Source organism: Lissotriton vulgaris, chromosome 7 (genome assembly GCF_964263255.1).
Source record: "Lissotriton vulgaris chromosome 7, aLisVul1.2, whole genome shotgun sequence".
NCBI lineage: Eukaryota > Metazoa > Chordata > Amphibia > Caudata > Salamandridae > Lissotriton > Lissotriton vulgaris.
Window position 1 is genome coordinate 1,258,667,699 of NC_141695.1, and position 22,105 is coordinate 1,258,689,803.

Sequence of the window (22,105 nt, forward strand, 5' to 3'; positions counted from 1 at the left end):
GATCATTGAAAACCATACTGAGATGCTGTCTAATAAAAGGATTCAATAAGGCTACACCTAGGCTACGTGACTTAAACACTGCCACTGGTGTATACCACTTCAGTCTCCGGGGGCAAGGAGAATTATAGGCAGTATGGCAAAATGTTTACCAATGGAGTCCCCAAGAACCAATTTTGTCATGTTACTTTTCAGAGGGAACACGAGAAAAAGATCAAGAGAAAACAAAGAGAAAACTAGAAAGGAGGGGAAAATAGAAGGGAGAGCAAAAATAAAGGAACAGACGAAAGAAAGAAAAAATGAATAAATGAGGATGAACAAAAGACTAGAAATAGGAAAAATGGAAAAAGAAACCAAAAAGAGCAAAAGATGAAAGGAGATATAAGAAGAAAGAGAGTAAGAGAATAGAAAAAGAATGAGGAGCTAAAAAGAAACAAGCAGTGAAACAAATGACTGGAGAAGAATAAGAAAGAAGGAAGAAAGACAGGTAAAAAGGAAAAAGAGAAAAACATCAGAAAGAAAGAGAACGGGCAAAGGACAGAAAGAAAGTAAAGAAAGAGGGCTAGAAAAAAATAAAGAAACTGAAGATTAGAGAAAATTGAGAAAAGGAATGAAGCACAAGAGGAAAGAATAAGCAGAAATAACAACTAAAGGAATTAAGTGAGAAAGAGAAAGGAAGACAGTCAAAGTACAAAGAGGAATATACAAAGAAAAAAGGGAAGACAGAAAGGAGTGTACTAAAAAGTAGAGAAAGAAGAAACAAATTAAAGCAAAGAAAGAAAGATGAAGGAGAGAAGGTAAGAAAGGGGAGAAACGAAAAAGAAAGGCGGAAGGACAGTGAGAAACACTGGAAAGGGAGAAAAAAGAGATAATGAGCCGAAGAGAGAAAGAATTGGGGAAAGAATTACATGAAAGAGGAGAGTGAGAGAAGTTGAAGAAGAATGAGAAGTGAAAGAAAAAGTAAAGAAAGAAACAGCAAGAACAATATAGAAATATACAGGTAAAAAAAAGAAAAAGCAAAGAATGCAAGAAAGTAGAGGGATAGAAAGAAAAAAGGAGAAGAGAAAAAAGTATAGAATGAAAGGGGGGAAATGGAGGAAAGAAAACAATAAATAAGTGAGAACAAAAAATCGACAAGGAAGGAGAGGAGAGAAAAAAAGGAGAAACCAAAAGAGATTTTCTTTCAGAAGAGGGTAGGCTGCATTGTTCTGCACGGCCAGTTTGCAAGACCTCACAGAAACAGACATGGGGCCTGATTTTGATGTCAGCGGATGTGTTGCTCCGTCACAACGGTGACGGATATTCCGTACACCGAAATATAAATCCCATAGGATCTAATGGGATTTTATTTCGGCAGGCGGGATATCCGTCACCGTTGTGACGGAGTAATTCATCCGCCGAGATCTAAGCCAGGCCCATAGTGCTGCCTTAACCACTTCTGTGCTGATGACGGAGCGGTTCAGTCATGGCCCGCTTAACGCGCCTGCGCGGCGCTGATTTCGCGGCTGCGTGGCGCGTTCTATGGAGCGGGAGGTGCCATGACGGAACCGCTCCGTCATGAGCACAGCTCAACCGAGGCTGGTGACGGAGCGGTTCCGTCACCAGCATGGGCACGCCGCGCAGCCCCCCGCCCCCTTAGCGCTGCGGCGGAATAGCCGCTACAGCGAAGGTGTTAACTGGCGGGCAGCTGCATGTTTTTAAATCAGCAGACAGGCAATTATCATGTGTCTGCAGCTCTGAGATATCCTGCAAGCTATTGGTAGTTCGTGATCGACTTGTTGGAGACACCTGTTCGTTGCCATTTAGGATGAGTCAGTGAGCACAGGTGTGCATTCTGGAGCAAGTCTAGTGCCTGCAAGCAGAACACTGAAGATGCATTTGCAGGAGGAAAGGACATCTGACTGCACTTGGATGAACATTAGTGTTAGTACCAGTATGGGCAGGAAAGCACATAGAGAGTGGTGAGGAAAGAATGCTCGAGAAAGTGTTGACACAAGGATAGTGTTGTATGTGCACCAACTGTCTACCACTAGAATATAGAACATTAACAAGCCTATGACAACTCTTAGCATTCTGTTAGTTAATGCAACAAGCCTTTCTAAACACAACAGATAGTCTGTCATCAAAGGAAACACACAGATTACAAACCATGTGAGGAGTTGGAATGAGGAGCCCATGGGGACGATCAGTCGAGGGGCAGGATGGTAGACACAGATGGTGACATATATATCAGCATTGAAGAGAGATCGGGTATCAAACGAAGGATGACACAGAGCTGTGTGGTCTACCATGGTGATGCTGGAAGGCTTGGAAAGGAATACATCGAATCTGACCTCATGAAGCAGTCTAAGAGAAAAAATGGGCGAGCACAGTATTGTCGTTCATGGGAGATTGAGCAGGATCAGGGCACAGGCATTGCCTTGGTGTAAGGAAGAAAATAACTGTTCTCTAATGTGTATGTGTAAGTTATAGTCCTATAATGTTGGCACATGCCAGACTGGAAGTCACAGAAGATAAAGTTGGCACTGTGCTGACACTGGTTTTTAAGAGCTTGGCCAGAGATGGGCAGGTAGTTTGACCAGTTCTCCAGGGATGAATTGAATGTTATTACCCAATCAGTGAGGATGACGGTTCAAATCACGACAAACCCCACCAGATTGGAAGAAGTTAATAGACTTTTATAGGTAGGGGAAGTGCTGTAGGGGAAGATATGATGTCCACAATGGATTATTATAAATTATATAATATTTACTAAGCATAACAGAGATAAGTTGGTGTCCCTCTCCAGGCTAGCAGGCAACTGCCCAGTGAAGCCAAGACATGGAACACCCCTACAATGAAAGATCTACAAAGAACACAACCATTAAAGGGAAAGCACAACATAAGTTAATTGAGAATACAACAGGAAGCCTGTTTTGATGGGTAAGAGTACCAGAGACAGCTGCAGATGATTCAATCTGTTATGTTGTCAATGGAGTAGTCAGCTGTAATTTCAAATTGAGCATGGGAGGGCGGTGGAGTTCATTGGCGTTGGATGTTTTTGGATAAGGTCTGCTGAATGGCTGTAAGTGAGTAGAGAGGCAATTTACATGGGTAATGGACGATTACGTTGCCACAGATTTTTTAAGATAAAGAACTAGTGCGAGCGCAGAGGCTCGGCTGTCACCTTCCCGTAGGTCTAAAATATTTGGTGGCATCTGTTTAGAGCATCATTACTTCCCTCCTGCGATGAATTGGACCCTCTAGCTTGGGGACTTGTGGGCCAACATTTTTCAAGTCCTGTATGTCGACTGTCAGCAGAGGATCCACAGACACTGTTCATCTGCTCACAGGATTGTTCCTTTGCATTTCCATGAATAAGAAGGCTTCTGACATTCTGTTCTATGTAGTAGGACTCTGAGCACATGATAGCCTGGGAAAGAAGTAATGGCTCTCTAGTGCAGCATGAAATTTGGATTGCTTATTCAAAAGGAAAACAAAAGGTTGATTGAAATATTATGATTTGCCTACAGATGGATTATGGCAAACTCACTACACCACTGGTTTGCAGGTCATGCCATAAAATGTCAGGTGGAGTCCTGCCAGGACCAAATAATTGAGGATTCAGGCCCTGTGCCAGCAACCACAGCTTCGCAGAGCCACAGAGATAGCCATACTTATACTCTGAGACATGCTGTGTGCCGTCATGGGAAGCTTGATACTGCCGGGCACCATGAACTGACTTTGCCCTTCAGAAGATCTAGCTTCCAGAGAGAATGGATGTGGAGCTCGCGAACACAGGCACAGGAATGCATGCCACGCGGAACCTATTGTTGATGTAGATTCAAGACTGTGGACCATCATACGAGCACCCAGGGGATGGTAGAGTATGGGACACATATTATGGGAGGTCTTGCTCCCACTGTGACATAGGAGTTCTCCATCTAAATTCACTTGATGACACATCGATGCAGACAAAGGTGGTCAGGGTCCTTGTTTTGTGAATTTAGAGAGTGGGTCTTGGTAGGTATGGTCCAGTTTCTGTAAAAGGAGGAGGCATGTCATCAATGGCTTAGTCCATTGACTCAGTTTTAAGACCAGAAATATGCCCACTATCCTGGAAGGCTTCTACTCCCATGGCCCTACACCCTTTTATTTGATATTGAGAAAGAAGAATTGCATACATAAATTCACTGCACGGCATTCTGTTCTCAAGAGTGCTTTCTTTCCAATGGAGAGACCTTCATAAAGATGTACAGGACAGTCCTGTGGAGAGAGCTACGTGTTCTAGGATTGTTAAAAAGATGTTATTCATTGGTACAAGCAAATGTACTGGCCAGGAAGGTCACCCTACCTTCCACACTACCTGATGATTTATGCCTTTCCTCTGCACATGTCCCAGTGAGAGAGCTGGTATCTTACACTCCCCTGGTCTTCACCCCAGCGTGGTAAAATAATACAGTCCGTAGTTACGACGGGCTCAGCTTGGTGTACGCTTCATTTTCTGCAGCCTATGTAAAACTAGTATACGCTCTCTAGTAGAATAGTCTTCTTGTGTTAACCTTTTCCCTCCCTTCTGCGACATTGTCTCTTTCTAGGGCGATTCTGGAGGACCCCTGGTGTGTGAGCTCGAAGGTCAGATGGTTCTACATGGAGTTGTCAGTTGGGGCTCTGGATGTGCAGATGAGAACAATCCTGGGGTATACACCAATGTGGCAGCTTACAGTGCATGGATCCAAGAAGCCATTAGTCGGTACAGAGCCAGTCCCATGGGCGATGCCCCAAATTCTGCAACCTCCTCTCATCACCAGTGACTGGCATGCTCAAGTATTGAATGTCAAGAACGTTACTCCTTAAAATTCTATCCACGAGAAAGAATACTATCTAATTAATGAAATAAAAAATGTAATCCTGTTGTCAGGAAAAATAATCAGACACCTCATAAATGTCTTATGTGTTCCATGATTTTAGTAAAAAATATTCTAAGAGTAAAGACACCTATCACTGCCAAATATAAACACAGTTTCACTGTCTCTATCTCTGTGTGTCTCTTTCTCTTAATCTTTTCCCCTGTCTTTCTGCAGCCATATATATTCACCTCTCATCCGCAGCCATCGGCAAGCCTCATCCTCTCTCCATCCATCTGAGCAACCATTGTTTCTCTCCAGTCATTTAAGGACCTTTTTCTTCTCACCAGCCCTTTATTATATATTATTATTTTGGCATTTGTTAAGCGCTCGGCTACCCCCAACGGGGGTATCCCGGCGCTGTGGACAGCAAAACCGCAAGGACCAGAAGAGGCTAGAGGATGGAAAACAGCCAAGTCTTCAAACTGCGCCTGAACAGGGATTCCGATTTGATAAGCCTGAGACTTAGGGGAAGACTGTTCCAGAGCTTAGCCGTAACCCCCGCAAAAGCTCTACCCCCTTTCCTGGAGCGTTGGAAACGGGGGGGGGGGGGAACAGCAGGCGGAGGTGGTTGGATCTAAGTGCTCGTGATGAGTGCACCAGCTTAAGCCTTCGTCGGAGGTAACCTGGTCCCCTACCATTCAGTGTCTTGAAGGTCAGGACCAGGGCTTTAAACTGGATGCGGGAGGATATACAGAGCCAGTGGAGTTTATTCAGACGGAGGGTTATTGAGTGACGGTAGGGGATGTTGCAAATCTAGTAAGTCTAGAAAAAATCCCTGGAATAGTTTTAGAGATTACGGCGAATAGGGGACAGATGTTCTTTTTTTATCCACAGGACCCATAAGCCTATTGTAAGGGGACACACCAGAAACCAAAGTATGACGTTTACAATCTTTATTTAAAATGAAAATCTGGTATTTAAAATTTCAGAAAAAAATCAATCAATTCTTCTGAAAACATACAATTTTTTGGGGAAAAAATTACAATGTCAACAAAGTAAATTACATTTCATACTAAAAATTTGGTAAAAAGACACATCAATGACATATTCTGAATTTAAAAAGAAAGTCATATAAAAATCTAGACATGAAACATATACAATACAGTACAGTAATAGCAGTAACACAGAATACACAGAACAAAAAGCCCCACTTGTAATACTTGCTCAAATATTATATCAACTGATCTATGGTATCCAATAGCCTTACTGGGTTTGCATTATTGTACCACAATTGCTAGGATTTGCATACAGTTGGTCTCTTGTAGGCTTTATTGGATTCTCAATCTTTTCCGGGCGTCGACGCGTTTCGGTGTTAGTACCCTTGATACGGACACACCTTCCTCAGGACATTTAATATTGGGGTCCACAGTTTCACAAAAAAAAGTTTCTTTCTGTGTATTAAAGAAATATCTATCATTATTGTTCACCTGGAGATTTTACATTATTAAAATTTACATTTCCATACTGACACGCGTTTACTCTTTACATCTCATAAGAGAACTGATGTATATACGAGGTTGCAGATGTCTTAAATCCTCACCACATGTCAGTTTCGCATTTTAAATGAATCACTGTATTCTCCACATTTTACTATTTAGATATCACCACTAGAGGAAGCAAAGTCACAGGAGTCCCAGCCACTTTAGTCTAGGCCTACCAAATATATAGCATGTTTACAAATCTATACAATCTTACAATTGACCAACATTTTATGGGTATCCAAGCCTCCGCAATACTTTGGTCAATGATAATAGTGGGATGGGTGTATAAGGGAGCCCTTAGGATCCTAGTATCATTTTAAATGGTCGATGGGTAAAGGGGGTCACATTCCTGGTCTCGTCTGGATTTAGTTGATAATTAATATAAACAACCGGAATCTATTGGCCGTTTGACTTCTGAATATCTAGTCAGGACATATAGATTACTAACCTGTAGGGATCTTGACAGAAAGGCCCAATAGTATATTTACGGTCTCCCTTAGCGGCCAGTCTCCCTGGGTTCTTGAGATGTGTATTTATGTTGCGAGTTATGGATCAATTTTATCTGTCAAACATAATTATTATGCCAGTTATATATCCACTTTCTTTGGCCTTTTACTCTGCTCGTTAGTGCTTAAGCCTCATATCTAGCTTACCTTCTGCCATGGAGTTAAGCATATACATTTGATTCGTATATTGGTGAAATTTCACGTGGTGTTTCCTGCTCTTCAGATTTCACGTGTGGCTACTTCGTGGGTATCTGTTGTTTAGAAGTAGGTATAAATCTAGCTTAGTTTTTATCGATGTATATTATGTAGCAACCCCTCCCCCCTAGGTTATTAGCATTCTAGTCATTCGCTTACCTTTTCTTAAATTTAGAGACGATTGCCCACAAATAGCCTTGGTTACAGGGGGTGGCTGGTTTTGGCGTTTGTCTGCGGTTTCAAAACCAGATATGTTCTGGGGAGAAGAGCAAAATAATGGTAGCTCTACTTATTTAGAAAATATACATTCTATTTCCTATGTTCCTAAACTGATGCGCCAGAAACCATATCTCATGTTTGCCTGCTAGTTCGTAGGTTTGATAATACTACCTGGGTATAGACTTGACACTTCTATACTAATTGTGAAGTTATGAAGCTCCCTCCTAGTCTAACCTTGTTCTTCTACTTAGTTTCAAACTTGCACCGATACCTCCAGATTGAGTTGGGTGCGTTTCTTTTCTTCTATCGAATTGGTCCCTTTAAGTACTTTACTCTGGTTTACAGATAGGATTATGAGTTAAACCATCGTAGTGCCGTTCGTCTAACTAAGCCTAAATGCGCATATATGTAATTATCATGTCTATGTAGCATACCGGTGCCATATTGCTGTTAGCCCATAGCCTAAGGGTCAGGGTCTCGCTACAGACTTAATCGCACTAGCGGTCTCACTCCTCTGTTTTCTCCACTCACCTGCCGTCTTACGCGCCGGGCTTCCCCTCCTGTGTATCGGTATTGCAATAATGACCAGACTCGTATACTGGCCTCTATTTGAACCGCAATTCATAATGCGGTTCAGCTGAGAAGTGCGCGGTAATCCTGCACTACATTCTCGCGCATGTGTGTTATTACTCGTTGGGAGCGTCTAGAAGCAGCGGCCATCTTTGAATGGGTTTATAGCTGTATTAAACGATGGTTTAAACTTAACTATGTTGTTATCTCGCAATCGTTTCTGTTACACCGCTGTAAATAAATATTGTAGCTTCCATTATCTTTCTATTTGCTATAGCTATTTTTGTAAACATACTCTAGCAATTGTAACATTTTAGTACCTCTCACTTATTATGAGAATAGTCCGTTATGTTAGATGCTCATAAGGGGCAAATCAGCCTGGCGGCCGCGTTCTGTATGATCTGCAACCGATGGATGAGATAGGCTGGAGCTTTCACTTATAAGCTGTTAGAATAGTCCAGGTGGGAGGTGAAGAGGGCATAAATGACCGTCCTACGAGAATCCAGGGGGAGATAAGGGAAGATTTTTTTAATCATGCGCAATTTGCCAAAGCAAGCACAGGTGACTTTATTGATTTGGGCCTTGCACGACAGTTCGTTGTCAATTACAAAGCCCAGATTCCGGGCAGATTCAACAGGGGAAGGAGGGGGGTTGAGCTCAGACGGCCACCACACAGAAGGAAGCAGTGAGGCCTTTTGGTTAAAAAACAGCACCTCGGTTTTGTCAGTATTTAACGTGAGGGTGTTACACGTCATCCATTTTTTTTAATGTTTATTGGTTTTTTTCTCAAGCACATTGAGAACTGTACATATCCATCAAATCGGCATGACCATGACACAATATTTTTAAAAAATGATTGAAACAGAGAGGATAATGACAAAGCTCTAAAATATACAAATTAGTTGACAGAACATAGAATAAAATGATATGGATCATCTAAAAAAAGCAATACTTGACTCCCCGAGTTCACTAACCACTATTTGACCTATCTGCCCCACCCAGCGTCCATTCTCGTATAGGAGCCAAAATTTCCGCCCGAGTATTCTTTTTTTCCTTCCTTTGTTTCTATAAATTGCTGTCTCAAAACTAAATATAGCCAACAATCTCGCTCTCCAATTCAAGAAGGTTGGGGGTTCAGAGTTAATCCACTCACTAGTGACGCATGCCCTAACCGCTGTCATCATTATAAACAAAAGTGCAGCTTCAGCATTACTCATTATAACAGAACATTCCACCAAACCCACCCCGAAGATCACTAGTTCACCTGTTAGAGTTATCCGCTTTTGAAACAAAATATTTAAAAACCCTTCCAAGTCCTGAAAAAACCTGGTCAGATTTGGGCATAGAAAGAACATATAAATAGAGTCAGCCGCCAGCAACCCACAACGGTTGCACTTGTCCCTCCCTATTTTCGCCCACCAAGACACCATCCTGGGTGAATAATATAAGTCCCATAGAGCCATAAAATGCTGACTACGATGTCTGCCTGTAACCAGCACATTATTAGCAATTTCCAAGGATTTATCAATATTGAGGCCGACCACCCCTAATTTTTGCTCCTATTTAAGCTGACAACTGTCCAGTTCATCTGAGAGATAAGCAACCATTTGCTGATAGTATTGCCCTATCCGGGACTTCTTCCTCATTTTCTCAATTAACTGAATTTTTTCAAGCTGCAATCCTCTATCAGGGCCATGTTTAGTCAAAAAGCTACGAATTTGCAGATATTTGAAAAAGTCTCCCCTGTCCAGGACAAACTTTTCTTTGAGCTCAGAAAACGCCATCAATTCCCCTTGATCCATTAAATCGCCTAAGCAATAGATGCCTTTTCTATCCCATTTAAAAATAACCTGATCTCTAAAGATTGAAGGGAGAGTCCCTGTGGCATTAAACGGTGTATAAAAATTCACTTTTGAATTTTACATACCCGTCTAATTTGTTCCCGCACTCGAAAAGCTGCCCGAAGAGTCTTAAACCTTGTTTTCTTATAATACGATGGCTCTAGAATAGTCACTAACAAGCCATTGGCTTGCTCACCCATAATAAGCTCATAAATTGATGGTCTATGAAATGTACAAATAGGGGCTTTGCAGCCCAGAATCAATGGCCCCATAATCTGTAACATGGCTGCCCAATAGCACATTATAAAATGCGGAACACCCCAGCCTCCCCGATTCCTTGGAAGAATTATTTTTTTGTGGGCCCTTCTTGTTCTACGATATCCCCACAAAAATCTTGCACAGACTCTATCTAATTTTAAAAACACTAAACTAGAAAACTCCAAAGGGATAGTCCTGAACATATACAAAAATTTGGGAAGGACAAGCATTTTTATAACATTACATCTGCCATGCAAAGAAATGTGCAAGTGATCCAGCCTTTCTAGAGTAGTATTAACCTTTTCTATGACAAGTAAAATATTCAGGGCTGGAATCTCGTCCACTTTGGAATTGATTTTGATTCCTAGATATGTAGCCTCTGTCACAAGAGCTACACCAACCGGGGGATCTGGCCTAGAATACAGCTCTTGCATTTTTCCAACATTGATCTAATACCCTGAAAAAGAACCAAACTGTATAGCTAACATTCTAATTGTTGAAAGAGCATCTGGCAAATCACCAGATAATACAAGAATGTCATCGGCATATGCCAATGCTCTGTAATCCACTCCACTCAATCTAATTGGTTTGATATCTTCATGACTGTTAACTTTAGACAAGAATAAATTAATATATAAAGCAAAGAAAAGAGGAAAGCACGGACACCCTTGACGCCTACCGCGACTAATGTTAAACAGCCGCGGTGCGTCCATTGGGGCATAGGGGCGTAGCCCCACCAGCCACATGGACCCACCGTCGCCGCGTCAAATGTATTCACAAATCAATCCCGCAATAATCCATCCTAATTAAATTAGAATCCGCCGGCCGCCGCCGGGAATCCGGGACACACCTGGCGATTTTGGAGTGCGCAGGGGAGTGGCCTGCTGCAGCTGCATGAGTGACAGACAGTCCACACACACTCAGCAGGCTGCAGCAGACCGTAGTGCGCAAGTGCAGTTTGTGGCTTAAACTAGCCCAAGCACGCCCATATTGATGTTCCCCTAGAGCAGAGGTCTTCAAACTGTGGGGCGTGCCCCCCTGGGAGGGCGTGGAGAGGTCACCAGGAGGGCGCAAATACCTCAGCAGATGCATGTAAATGAAGATGGCCTGGATGTGCGGCGATCTTTAATTGCCGCATTTCCAGGCTGTCTTAATTTACTCCGGAGTACAGTGAGGGCAGGGGTGAGTAAATGTGCTGGCAGGGTCAAGGAGGTTGCCTAAAAAAATCTGGTGAGCGCGAGGCACAGTGCACGCAGCGCGTGTCACTTATCAAGTCAGCCCCGATGGCTCTGAGGCGCACAGATTTTATCACGGGCGTGTGCAGCAGGGTCGGTTCCAGGATTCTCGTGGCCCTGGGCAGAAAGGGAATTTGTTAGGCCCCTCTAATTTTCATAAACGTGACACAATCAGGGCTGCCTGCATCTCAATAGATGCCCCTGCTTTTGAAGATGCAGCCCATCCCTCTCCTTAAGTGCCTCTTAACAGCTCATAAAGGGCTGGAGGTGTGAGGGCTGCTTATCTGCACAGAATGCCAGGGAGCTAAACAGAGGGACAATAGCCATTGCACTGTGCCTCTGCATGGGTGGGGGTGGAGACCTAATTGTCGGACAAACATGAGTAATGTGTTTTCCTGTAACTAGGACTGCCCCCCCACTCTTCACCCCCCTCAGGTTCGCTTCCCTACACCAAAGCAATGAGGCCAGGGGAGGGGGCCCCCTAAGATGGCGGCGGCGCACTTGTAAGGTCGCATCTTTAATGCCATAACCTGGCTGTGTCTCATTGATGCAAGACCCCAAGTTGGAGGGCTTACTATGGGGCCCTGGGCAGCTGCCCACACTGCCCATGCCTAGCGCCGGCCCTGGTGGGCAGTGGTTCAGTCAAAGGCCTCTGACCTGTTAACACCATAATGCATACCATTGTATGCATTGTATTTCCAGTTGAGGACCATATAGCAGTGACCTTCTTGCAAGCTGTTGGGCCAGGATGTTGAGCTCTGTCAGTCAAGCTATCAATACAGAAATGTGATAGAAAGAAGCCCCCTCGATACAGGGTTCAGGTACCACTCAAACAGCAAAACAGCTCAAATGGGGATTATCACTGGTGTCATTTGTATACAGAGAGGAGCCACATGCAAGCGGGCGCTGCTGCCTGGAAGTTTCTGTCAGGTGTTTGCATTTCATACACACGAGAACCGATGTAATTAAGTGTTTTTTGTTTTCACAGTAAAGGTCTGGCATTTGAAAAAGTTAAAGCTATTGGAATCATACATTGTCATGTTTGTTATTTACTTTTTGGGTCTGTAGTGGAGTGATTGTTTAAGAAATAAAGTGCACGTGCTTCTATATTACTAGAATTAGTTGGGGCGTAAAGGAGTTGTGGGGTGGAGAGCTATGAAGACAGGAAGAGGAGGAAAGTGGACAGAGGTTTAGGTGGAAAAAGATGAGGCGTGAGATAGAATAGTAAGATGAACTGAACATGCTATGGATGGAAAATTCAAATAGAAAATTTGAAGAGGTTATGGAAATCAAAAATGGTGGACGGTCGGTAGGTATTTCAGATGTACACTCGGAGAGCAACAGGGAAATAAATGAGCGAATGTGGGGAAAATGCAGATAGATTTCCATGCAGCACACTCCTGCGCATGTGTGTTTCTCAAATGGAACAACTACAAGAAGCCATATTTAGCAGTCTACTGGCTTTAATGTTAGTTTCAATGTCCCCATGTTGTTAGTTTGCTTGTTAAAGTTGCAGACGTCAAACGATGTTGTTTTCTTTTCCTTGTGGTTCTGTTTCAGTGGGGACACTTTGCTCATTTTTTATTATGTTCAGTGAATCAAGGGTTTCATGTGTCTGCTATTGTGCACTAAGGTAATTGGTAAATGTGCTCAAAAACACATATGTTGGACTTATTAGTGACTCATTGTGGACAGCATTAATTGCATGTGGCGGCTAATTAGGTCTTTGAGTATTTGATTTTTTTTCTGAATGGTACCTAGGAGTGCCATTGGTTTGTTAGAGTACCAGTACCTACTGAGGCACAAGTATTGTAAATATGGTTTATTTAGCTCTGTGATTGATTGTTTGCGGGGGAAGGGTGCCTTCCCCTGAACATAGCCATGTCCCTCCCGCTCCCCCAATCAATACATAAAGTTTTGGAGGGGGGCCCGACCTCAAAACATTTTGCTTAAGGGTGGCTCAGAGCAAAAAACTTTGAAGACCTCTGCCCTAGAGAGAGGGACAGGGGGTGCTGGTTTATCCGGCCCGCAGCCCCCGGGTTTTACAAAGGCCTGCCGGGCGAGTATTAAATGTGCCCCCCTAGCCAATCCTGGCGCTGCATGCAGTGCCAGGATTGGCTGTTCCACCGCGCAGCAGGGCAGGCAATCCATTATTGGATGCCGCGCGTGACGATGGTACACTGCCTCCTCAGTCGCACTGTTAATGGCCAATCACTGTGTGACTTCATGTGAAGCCATGCAGTGATTGGCCATTTGATTTTTCCGGGATGCGCGCGCGGCTGTGACGTCAGTCTGTCCCTGGAGAGCTCGCCACCTCGAGTCGTGCGCAGGCAGCATAGACACGAGTCGTCGGTCGACAGCTATTCCCTGCTTTCACCACTTCCCTGGGATTATCAAGTTCAAGTTCTGCCCGACTGCCCATGGTAAGAGAAGAAGTGGGGCGGTCGGGTCAGGACTAGGAGACATTCAAAGCTTGGCGGGGAGGCGGGGAGCTCTTCAAGGTGCGCGCGAATCGATATTCATAGTCACTGGGATTATCTAAATTCAAGTTCTGCCCGACTGCCCATGGTAAGAGAAGTGGGTCGGTTTGGTCAGGACTAGGACTAGAGACAAGCTTGGCAGGGAGGCGGGGAGCTCTTCAAGGTGCGCACGATAGTCATAGTCAGATGCACTGTGACTGCAGTAAAAAATGCATAAGCATTTCTTGTTCCCCGGAATGCCGGAATCATGCCCGCCACCAGGCCCGGTGACGGTCGCGCTGACCGCATCACGCTGTGCCGAGGGTGGGCCGGCTCCCAGATTTCTGCCAGTTGTTTGTTTGAAATCATACATTTTGCCAAGTGCCATCATAGGTGCCCAACAGCTCTCCGCGCTGGGGGAGATCAAAGATTACACCTTGACTGTACTGATTATAACAAATCTGTCCTCCTCCTGGTTAATTAGGAAGCAAATCAAGAAGGGATCGGGGCCGCCTTCGAGAAGGGGTCGTGACTCGGGACGCACGCTAATCGTCAGCACCCCCCAATCTTTTGTAATAATAGTACAAATTACGGCAGTAATGCTCCTGGACTAAACTGGCCGACTTTTCATAACACCTCTTGAGGACTTGTATGTGCTGATTAATCGTTAGCTGATGCTGGCGTAAATTAAGTAGCCACTAGCCAGAGCGTGCAAAGTCCGAAGCTGTTAGTATAAAAGCCATAAAACAAAGACCCTGTATGTATATAACCCCACACGGTAAATGACAGCTTTTGTTTTCCATTCAGATGCCATTACGCTGGTCGGTACAGTTACAGAATCTCCTGGGTACACATTTTTCATTTCAAGAGGAGAGTTAAGTTTGACTCATGGAATAGGCATCGAACCTACGAAAACTGCTCTAAAGTAGAAAGGCCTCCTCGGAGCCCGGAGGACAAATCAAACCTTATAAAGAGAGGTAGCAGAGCACCATCTTCGTAAAAACGTACCAGCGGGAGATGGGGCATCCCCGCCATTGCTCCAGTGTGGATGGATATGAACATCACAACACAGCACCCATCTTACGTTTCCCACTCACATTGCTTTATACATATTGGCAGGAAGGATGGAACAAAAAGGCCAGATGTAGGTGGCCATTTACCGACCGGTAACGGCCGATTTCGGCCGTTACCGACCGGTAAATGGGTATTTGTGATGTAGGGGCCCCATTTTACCGATTCGGTAAATTTACCGAATCGGTAAAATACCGAATCGGTATTTTTACTGATTCGGTAACTGCCAGATGTAAGTGGGACTCTTCTGAGTCCCAAAGGCCTTACGGATTCGGTATTTTACCACCCAACCCAATTGGGTGGTAAAATACAGAATCCAGGTGTGCATGCACATTTGTGCATGCACACCTATGCCATGTGACAGACAGACATGCCCTTAGGGCATGTCTGTGTGCCACATGGCACACATGCCTGTATTTGGGGTGCTAGAGGGTGTCAAAGTGACACCCCCTGCACCCTTGCAGGATTCGGTATTTACCGAATCGATAAATACCGATTCGGTAATTCCCATTGATTCCTATGGGCTTCAAGGCCCATAGGAATCAATGGGCATTACCGAATTGGTATTTACTGATTCAGTAAATACCGATTTTTAGAGATTCGGTAATTCAATTACCGAATTTACCTAAATCTCCCTCCTTCAATTTTACCGATTCATAAATACCGAATCGGTAAAATTCGGTATTTATGAGTCGGTAAAATATACTTACCTACATCTGGCCCCAAGTCTCTTTCACAGACGCACAGGGAGAACAGTCACTCATCCAGCCACCCTCTCAAGCAGTGTGAAGTATCATCAATTCACGCATGACGAAATATAATGATGAATTCTGTATTGAACTCTAAAGATGTATCCATTGTGAAATCGAGTTTAGACTAGTGCAAATATTTTCATTATCTGTTTCTCTCTCTCACTCTCACACACACCTGCGGCTACCACTATGTATTCAACAACACGCACGTTCTTGTACACACTATTCATAAACATGTGCAGATAGGATACCTCTCACTCGTACGTTCACTCATACAGATCTACAAATAACAAACAAAAAGGCATAATGCGTACAGGCCAGAGCCGAAGGAAAAAACTGGGGGCGGGGTGGCTCTCAAAGGAGTGTGGCTGATGTAATTAGGGCGTGGCTTAAAACAGCGAAGCTAAAAATCTGTGCTTAGCGTAGTGTGCCACCCGACTGGTAATTTGCTGCATCTGTCATTGCATCCAGATAATACAAGCAGGTAACATTACACCTACAACAAGCCAGGAGTATTGGCTTTGCCAATGGTTGTTAGCTGCATAAGATAAATAAGCAACAACTAGTATGGCATGATATGTTACGTGACACTGTTGACATTCAAGGAAATGATCTCACCAGATCTGTGGTCAAGATGGTATTGTTGTAAATGACATCACTCAAATTAAAACTCTACAATAAGTGATAATGGATACTACAGTAGATAAACGTGCATTTTAGATATAGGCCTTATTCTGAGCAGGTTGCTTTGATGATATCCTGCGGTGCAATTATGAAAAGCCAGGAGCACAGCTATCACAGGCCAGAAGACAAATGTTCATAGGCTAGATAGTCATCATATTCCTGAATATAGCTTCAAATACCCAATCACAGCCTGAAATTATGGCCAGAGTAGTTCAGGGCCTGAACTACTCTGGCACAGCCATCATTTGCTAACAATAACCATCATTTTCAAAACACAACCTCAATATCTATCACTAGACATAGCGTCACATGTATAAGTCCAGACAGAATCTCTAGATGCAAAAACAAACCCATCATATATGTGCAGGCATGATGCTTTATGATCAATGCTGTTCTGTAGCAGCAAGATCATTAAACAGGGACTGGGCTTGGCTGGTACATGTATGCAGGCTCTCCTTATCAGAGCCACCAGATAAAAATGCAGATACTTACCTCACATACCATTTGCAATCCTCCGCCCTTGTGATGCCATAACTGTCTGTGTTGAAAATTATATGTGATTGCATGGTTTGTAAACAGCGTGTTTAGCTTATTAACTGATCTGAATGAATGCTAATATTTATAATTATTTTGTTTTATATGCATCAGGGGTGTTCAGCATAGGTTCAAGGTGGCTCGATCTATGCCAGATTTTCTGAATTAGCACTGACTTTGTAAATATGTTGCATTTTGATTAGGTTACTCCATGTATATTTATTTTTTGTGGCTATCATAAACTTCTGATAAAGTCACATGCGTTGTAATGGAAACGTGGTAAAGGTAATGCGTGGTTCCCAATGCTTTGTAAAGGCTGTTTCCCAACTGCTGTGCAACTTCTGCTACTCTTAGAGCAGAGATTTTCATGAAAGTCTTATAGTCTGAATTCAGCAGCGTAATAGGATGGAATGTATGAAGCTCTGTGGTTATACTGAATAAGCAGCTACCTATGTTATGACATCTAATAATGTAATACCTGCACTTTTACAATTGCTTTATTAACCTTCCTGCTTTCTCAAATTTGCTTGAAAATGTACCATTTGTCCATGCTTTTTTCAAAATTTCTCCTTGGGGGGTTCGTGCTCGCTCGCTGCGCTCGCTCGCTACGGTGCAGTATGATTATCATTTTACGCCGCACCGGTTTCAAATGTGACCAGCCGCCCCTGATGTTAAATTCACTAGACAGCAACCCTGAAATCCGTATTTACGCCACTGGATTCATATATAGGGACTTCACAGCTTGGATAAATGATGGGCAGAATCCTTTCCAACTCAGGACCTCCCACAAGTAACCACAGGAGACCCTGTTGAATGCCTTTTCGGCGTCCAACAGGATCACCCCTAGGACAGAGTCTGTTGCTTATGCCCAATCCAGGAGAGTAATAACCCTTCTGACATGATCAGCAGTATCACGTCCTGGGATAAAGCCATGCTGTACACTAGCTACTAGGGGGGAAATAACCATCCCAAGACGCAAAGCAAGAATTTTGGAATATATTTTGGTGTCATAATTGATTACGATATGGGTCTGTATGAGGAGGGAGACTGCTCATGCTTCCCATTTTTAAAAAAAACAACTATCCTGGTTTTCCTCCATGAGTCTGGAGCTACCTCTTGTTGCGCATTTTGAAACAGAGACATAAGTTCTGGCTTCAAAACATAACAAAACGTTCTATAGAATTCAAGGGGAATTCCATCAGGCCCAACCGCTTTACCCCTAGCTAAAGATAAAATCGCCATTTTCACCTCCTCCCATGTAACATCAGCTGCCAACGACACATAGTCCTCCTCTGAAATTTTGTTAGTTCCTAAATTCCCGCAAAATTCCTCCATATGCCCTTCTATATTCGTTATGTCCTCTGTATATAACTCAGCATAAAATCTACTGAAAACTTTCAGAATATTAGGTGGTGACTCCACTACCTTATCGTTATGATCACATATCTTAAATATTCTATTCATGCTTTCCCTTTGCCGGAGTCTTTTTGCTGGTACCTTCCCAGCGTCCTCACCAAATTCGTAAACCTGAGCTCTATAAACAGATGACTTACTAACTGTTTTTTCTACAAAGTGCTGGTGAATTCTCATTTTCATTATCGATATTGACTTTAAAGTATCCTCTATACTCCACTGATGAGAGAGTTCAACCGAAAGCTGAATCTCCAAGAGCCTAAGTTGCATCATTCGATCTCTAATTTCTTTATTTATTTAGCATTGCTTCCCAATCGAATAGCTCATTGTATCGCCCCTAACACCTGCTTTAAATGAATCCCAGATAATCGAGGAAGAGGCAGTGCCTTGATTTATCCTAAAAAAATCTGGAATCCAGGTACACATGTGCTCACAGTATTCCGGATCAAGCATTAAATTATGCTCAAAGTCCATGGCTTACATTAACGCTGAGCCTTCAAACCCCAGTCCATTACCAAAGGATTGTGATTCAAAAGGATTCTTGGCATTATATCTATTTTAAAGTTCGCAGCCAGCTCCCTTGAAATGAAAAAATAATCTAAACGGACATGCTTCCTATGGGGAGCAGAGTAAACTGTATATCCTGGAGTACTGGCCCTTTGATTCACCCATATGTCGACCAAACCTAACTCTCTGATTAGCCCTTTAACAGCTTTAAAGACTTTGGGCTTTTTCCCCATATAGGGACAATTACTCCCAATATCCACATTCCCCTCTAGATGAATATTAAAGTCCCCACATAAAACTAAAGGGGTTGGCCACTCTGCTAATTCGTTACCTAAATGATGTAGGACTTCCGGATCATCCAAATTAGGTCCGTACACCGCGCAAATTGACACTGGGAGACCATTAATAACCAATTCCACAATGACCCAACGTCCGTAACTATCCTCTTTCCCCCGCCTCTTCACTCCCAAGCCATATCTCATAAAAATTGCTACTCCTCTAATATTAGACCCTTGCTCAGTGCAGCCTAGCAGTTCCATTCCCAGCTCCCGTAACACTACGATTATTCCAGGCTATATGTGTTTCCTGTAAGCATAACAAATCATACCATTGAGTCCTCAAAATTTGGGCCAGCACCCCCCTCTTTCTTTTATCGTTTAATCCACAGATGTTCCATGTACAAAGTAAGAAACGTCCCATCCTTATTCATTCAGGAAATTGTATTGGGTTTTTCCACCCAAGTCAAGCTATAGTACGACAATTGCTCTCCAAAACAAAATATAGTCATAGTTATAACCCCTCTATTCGTTCTCACCCAACAACAGTCCACAGTGCCCACCTCCCCTTCCTCTCCACCCTTCCCACCCAACTTTCTCTCCCCCCAAAGCCCCCCCCAAATGAGTCATAAGGACCATGTCCTCAATGATGGAAAGAGAGTTGTGAAATGCACCCCCCGCAGCCCCCCAGGATCTCCCATAAACCTGTTTTCATCATGATGGCCCATTAGACACACTATTACCAGTGCTAAAGAGTCACCAGGGAAGAAAAAGACAAGAAATGCGGAAGTACATGCTATCTTCACATACTAGTTTCACATTGTTTTCAGGAATTCTTCTGCCTTAATCTCTGATACAAAAAAGTGAGACTTTTCTTTGTATACAACTTTTAGCTTTGCAGGGTTCAGAAGGAAATCCTGCTCCCCTTTAGCCTGAAAAGCTGAGATCAGTTGACATAATCTCCATCTCTGTTGGACTGTAGCCTGACAGAAGTCCGGGCGTACAAAGAAGTCACACCCCTTGGCAGATCTCCTCCTGTCTGGCCTTGCAAGATCATATAAGGCTTCGCGTAGCAAGTAGTTATTTAGGCAGATCAGTATTGCCCTAGGTTTTTCCTTGGAGCCTCCTGCCGCCCCTCTCTGGACAAACGGAAAACTGTGAGCTCTAATGATCTCGGTCTCCCAGTTCCACTGTTTTAAATCAGGGAAGGCCTCGGTAAACAATTCTATAACATATCGCCTCACATCCTTCCCCTCCCTGCCTTCCGCAACCGCCAAAACGTGCCGATTGTTCCGTCTGGATCGATTTTCAAGATCAGTTAATTTCCAGTCAGTATTTTCCTTAGTTTTTTGTAATGCTGTAACCGTTGTCTTCTGTTGGACTAATTGATCTTCCAATGCCGAGATCCTCTCTTCTGCCTCTATAACCCTTGTTGAAATTTCCGTGCATGATTTGGCAATTTAACGCACAGTATTCTGTAACATCCGAACAGCGCCTTGGGTCTGTAAGCTTTCAGCATTTATATCCTCCCTGTGTGCCATTATTACCCCATATATTGTGTTGAGCGTATTTTCACCATCTCCATCCCCATCATACTTTAAGCAAGAACTAGCGCCACCACCTCGCCCTCCAGATGAAATACGGGTGAGTGGTCCCATACAGGCTGGCCAACAGGAGTCGGAATCCCCTTGAAAAGAGGATTGCCAGGATCTTGTATTTTTCGCGCTGTCTCTTGGCTCATAGAAAGCTCAGAGCTAGGGTCATCTTCCTCATGCTGAGAATTCATTGGCCCAGTCACCTGCTGTGCTCTCAGTCTCATTCTCTGAGACGTTAGATACATCGGACATAGAATAGAACTTCCCACCAGATCCGGCTGACTCTAAATCATTTGAAATTTCCTCTGTGGGATTCCCAGGATTTGCTACAGTAGCGCTGCTCACAACACTATTCATATCCACTGCTACATTCCCTGCTACATTCACAGCACTCTTATCTTCGATAATTACTGCTTCTACAATGTTGCCACTAGAGTCTCCTACCTGTCCTGTAGGCTGACTATCAAGTAGCTCCTCTGCTTTGCTTCTTAATGCAGGCTTTTTCTTAAAAAAGCTAAGGGGGCTACCCGTTCCTTCACAGGCATAGCTTGCTGCATACCTCCACTGTTTTGTGATGCTACCGCCACTGCCACCGCTGGTGTCTCTGAGTCTGCTTTCTGTAGCTCGCTGTCCCGAGCATAACCCACAGAGCAGCTGCCATTCTGTAAGCCTGACCCGTCCCTGGTCAGGAGATGAGCCGCTGCTGCCGCAGTACCACTTGAGGCCACTACCGAGGCCGACGAAGAAACTGCTCCTGTTGCGGCTGCCCCCCTGGTCTTTGCACCCTTTTCTGCTCCCCTTCGGAGCCATCCCGAACTGCAGCGTGAGGGGGGAGCGGCAGACAGAGAAAACACCGGGCGGTTCCATGCAGCAGAGCACGCCACTCCCGGCACCGCCAAAACCAACACCAACGCCGACGACCGTGCCGCTGCTAGCACGATGAAGACGCTACTGGGCAATGGCGGTATAGAGCTGCCAAACGAGCGCGTTCTTCACAGCCGGTGGAGAGCAGGAGCCAATGCCAGATCTTGACAGGTAGCGCCACAGCATTACCTCCACATCATGTACCCCCCTGAAAGCCGTAGATAGGGAGAAAATCACGAGGAGGCTTTTGTGCGGGAGAGCACTTCACAAGCCTCTCACACAGCCACTGCAGTGGCCGCCATCTTGCCCCTCAGTCTGGTGTTACACGTCATCCATGATACAATGTTAGCAAGGCAGCGTATAACATTGGATAGGCCGTTGTCAGAGTGATCTCTAAATGAAAATACAACTGAGTATCATCAGCGTAGGAGACCACTCTGACCCGCAGTCTTCTATTACCTTAGCTGGTGGTGCTAGGTAAACATTAAAAAAGAGGGGGCTGAGAGCAGACCCTTGGGGGACTCCACAGCTCAAGGGTTTTTTTTCTTTAGAAGCGAAGGGCAGGCACCAGACCTGCTACGTTCTTCCCGTTAAGAATGATCTTAACCAGGCCAGGGGAGTGTTTCGAATCCCTAGGTTATGGAGTCTGTCAAGTAGGATGGTGTGTGAGACAGTATCGAAAGCCGCGGACAGATCGAGGAGCACCAACATGGTTACCTCGCCTCTGTCCACGCTATTGCAAATAGTCTTGGTTACTTCC

The 22,105-nt window shown here is 44.1% G+C and overlaps 1 protein-coding gene across 2 annotated transcripts in view; it reads left to right on the forward strand.

Annotated features, from left to right (window-relative positions):
• F12 (coagulation factor XII) overlaps nucleotides 1-5,009 on the forward strand; it is a 119,467-nt gene extending 114,458 nt beyond the window's left edge. For both annotated transcript variants that reach the window (XM_086931800.1, XM_086931801.1), the window contains exon 14: nucleotides 4,575-5,009. In XM_086931800.1, the coding sequence (XP_086787926.1) occupies nucleotides 4,575-4,790 (216 nt within the window). In that variant the 3' untranslated portion in view covers nucleotides 4,791-5,009. The remainder of the gene's footprint in view (nucleotides 1-4,574) is intronic.
• Nucleotides 5,010-22,105: the final 17,096 nt, after the last annotated feature.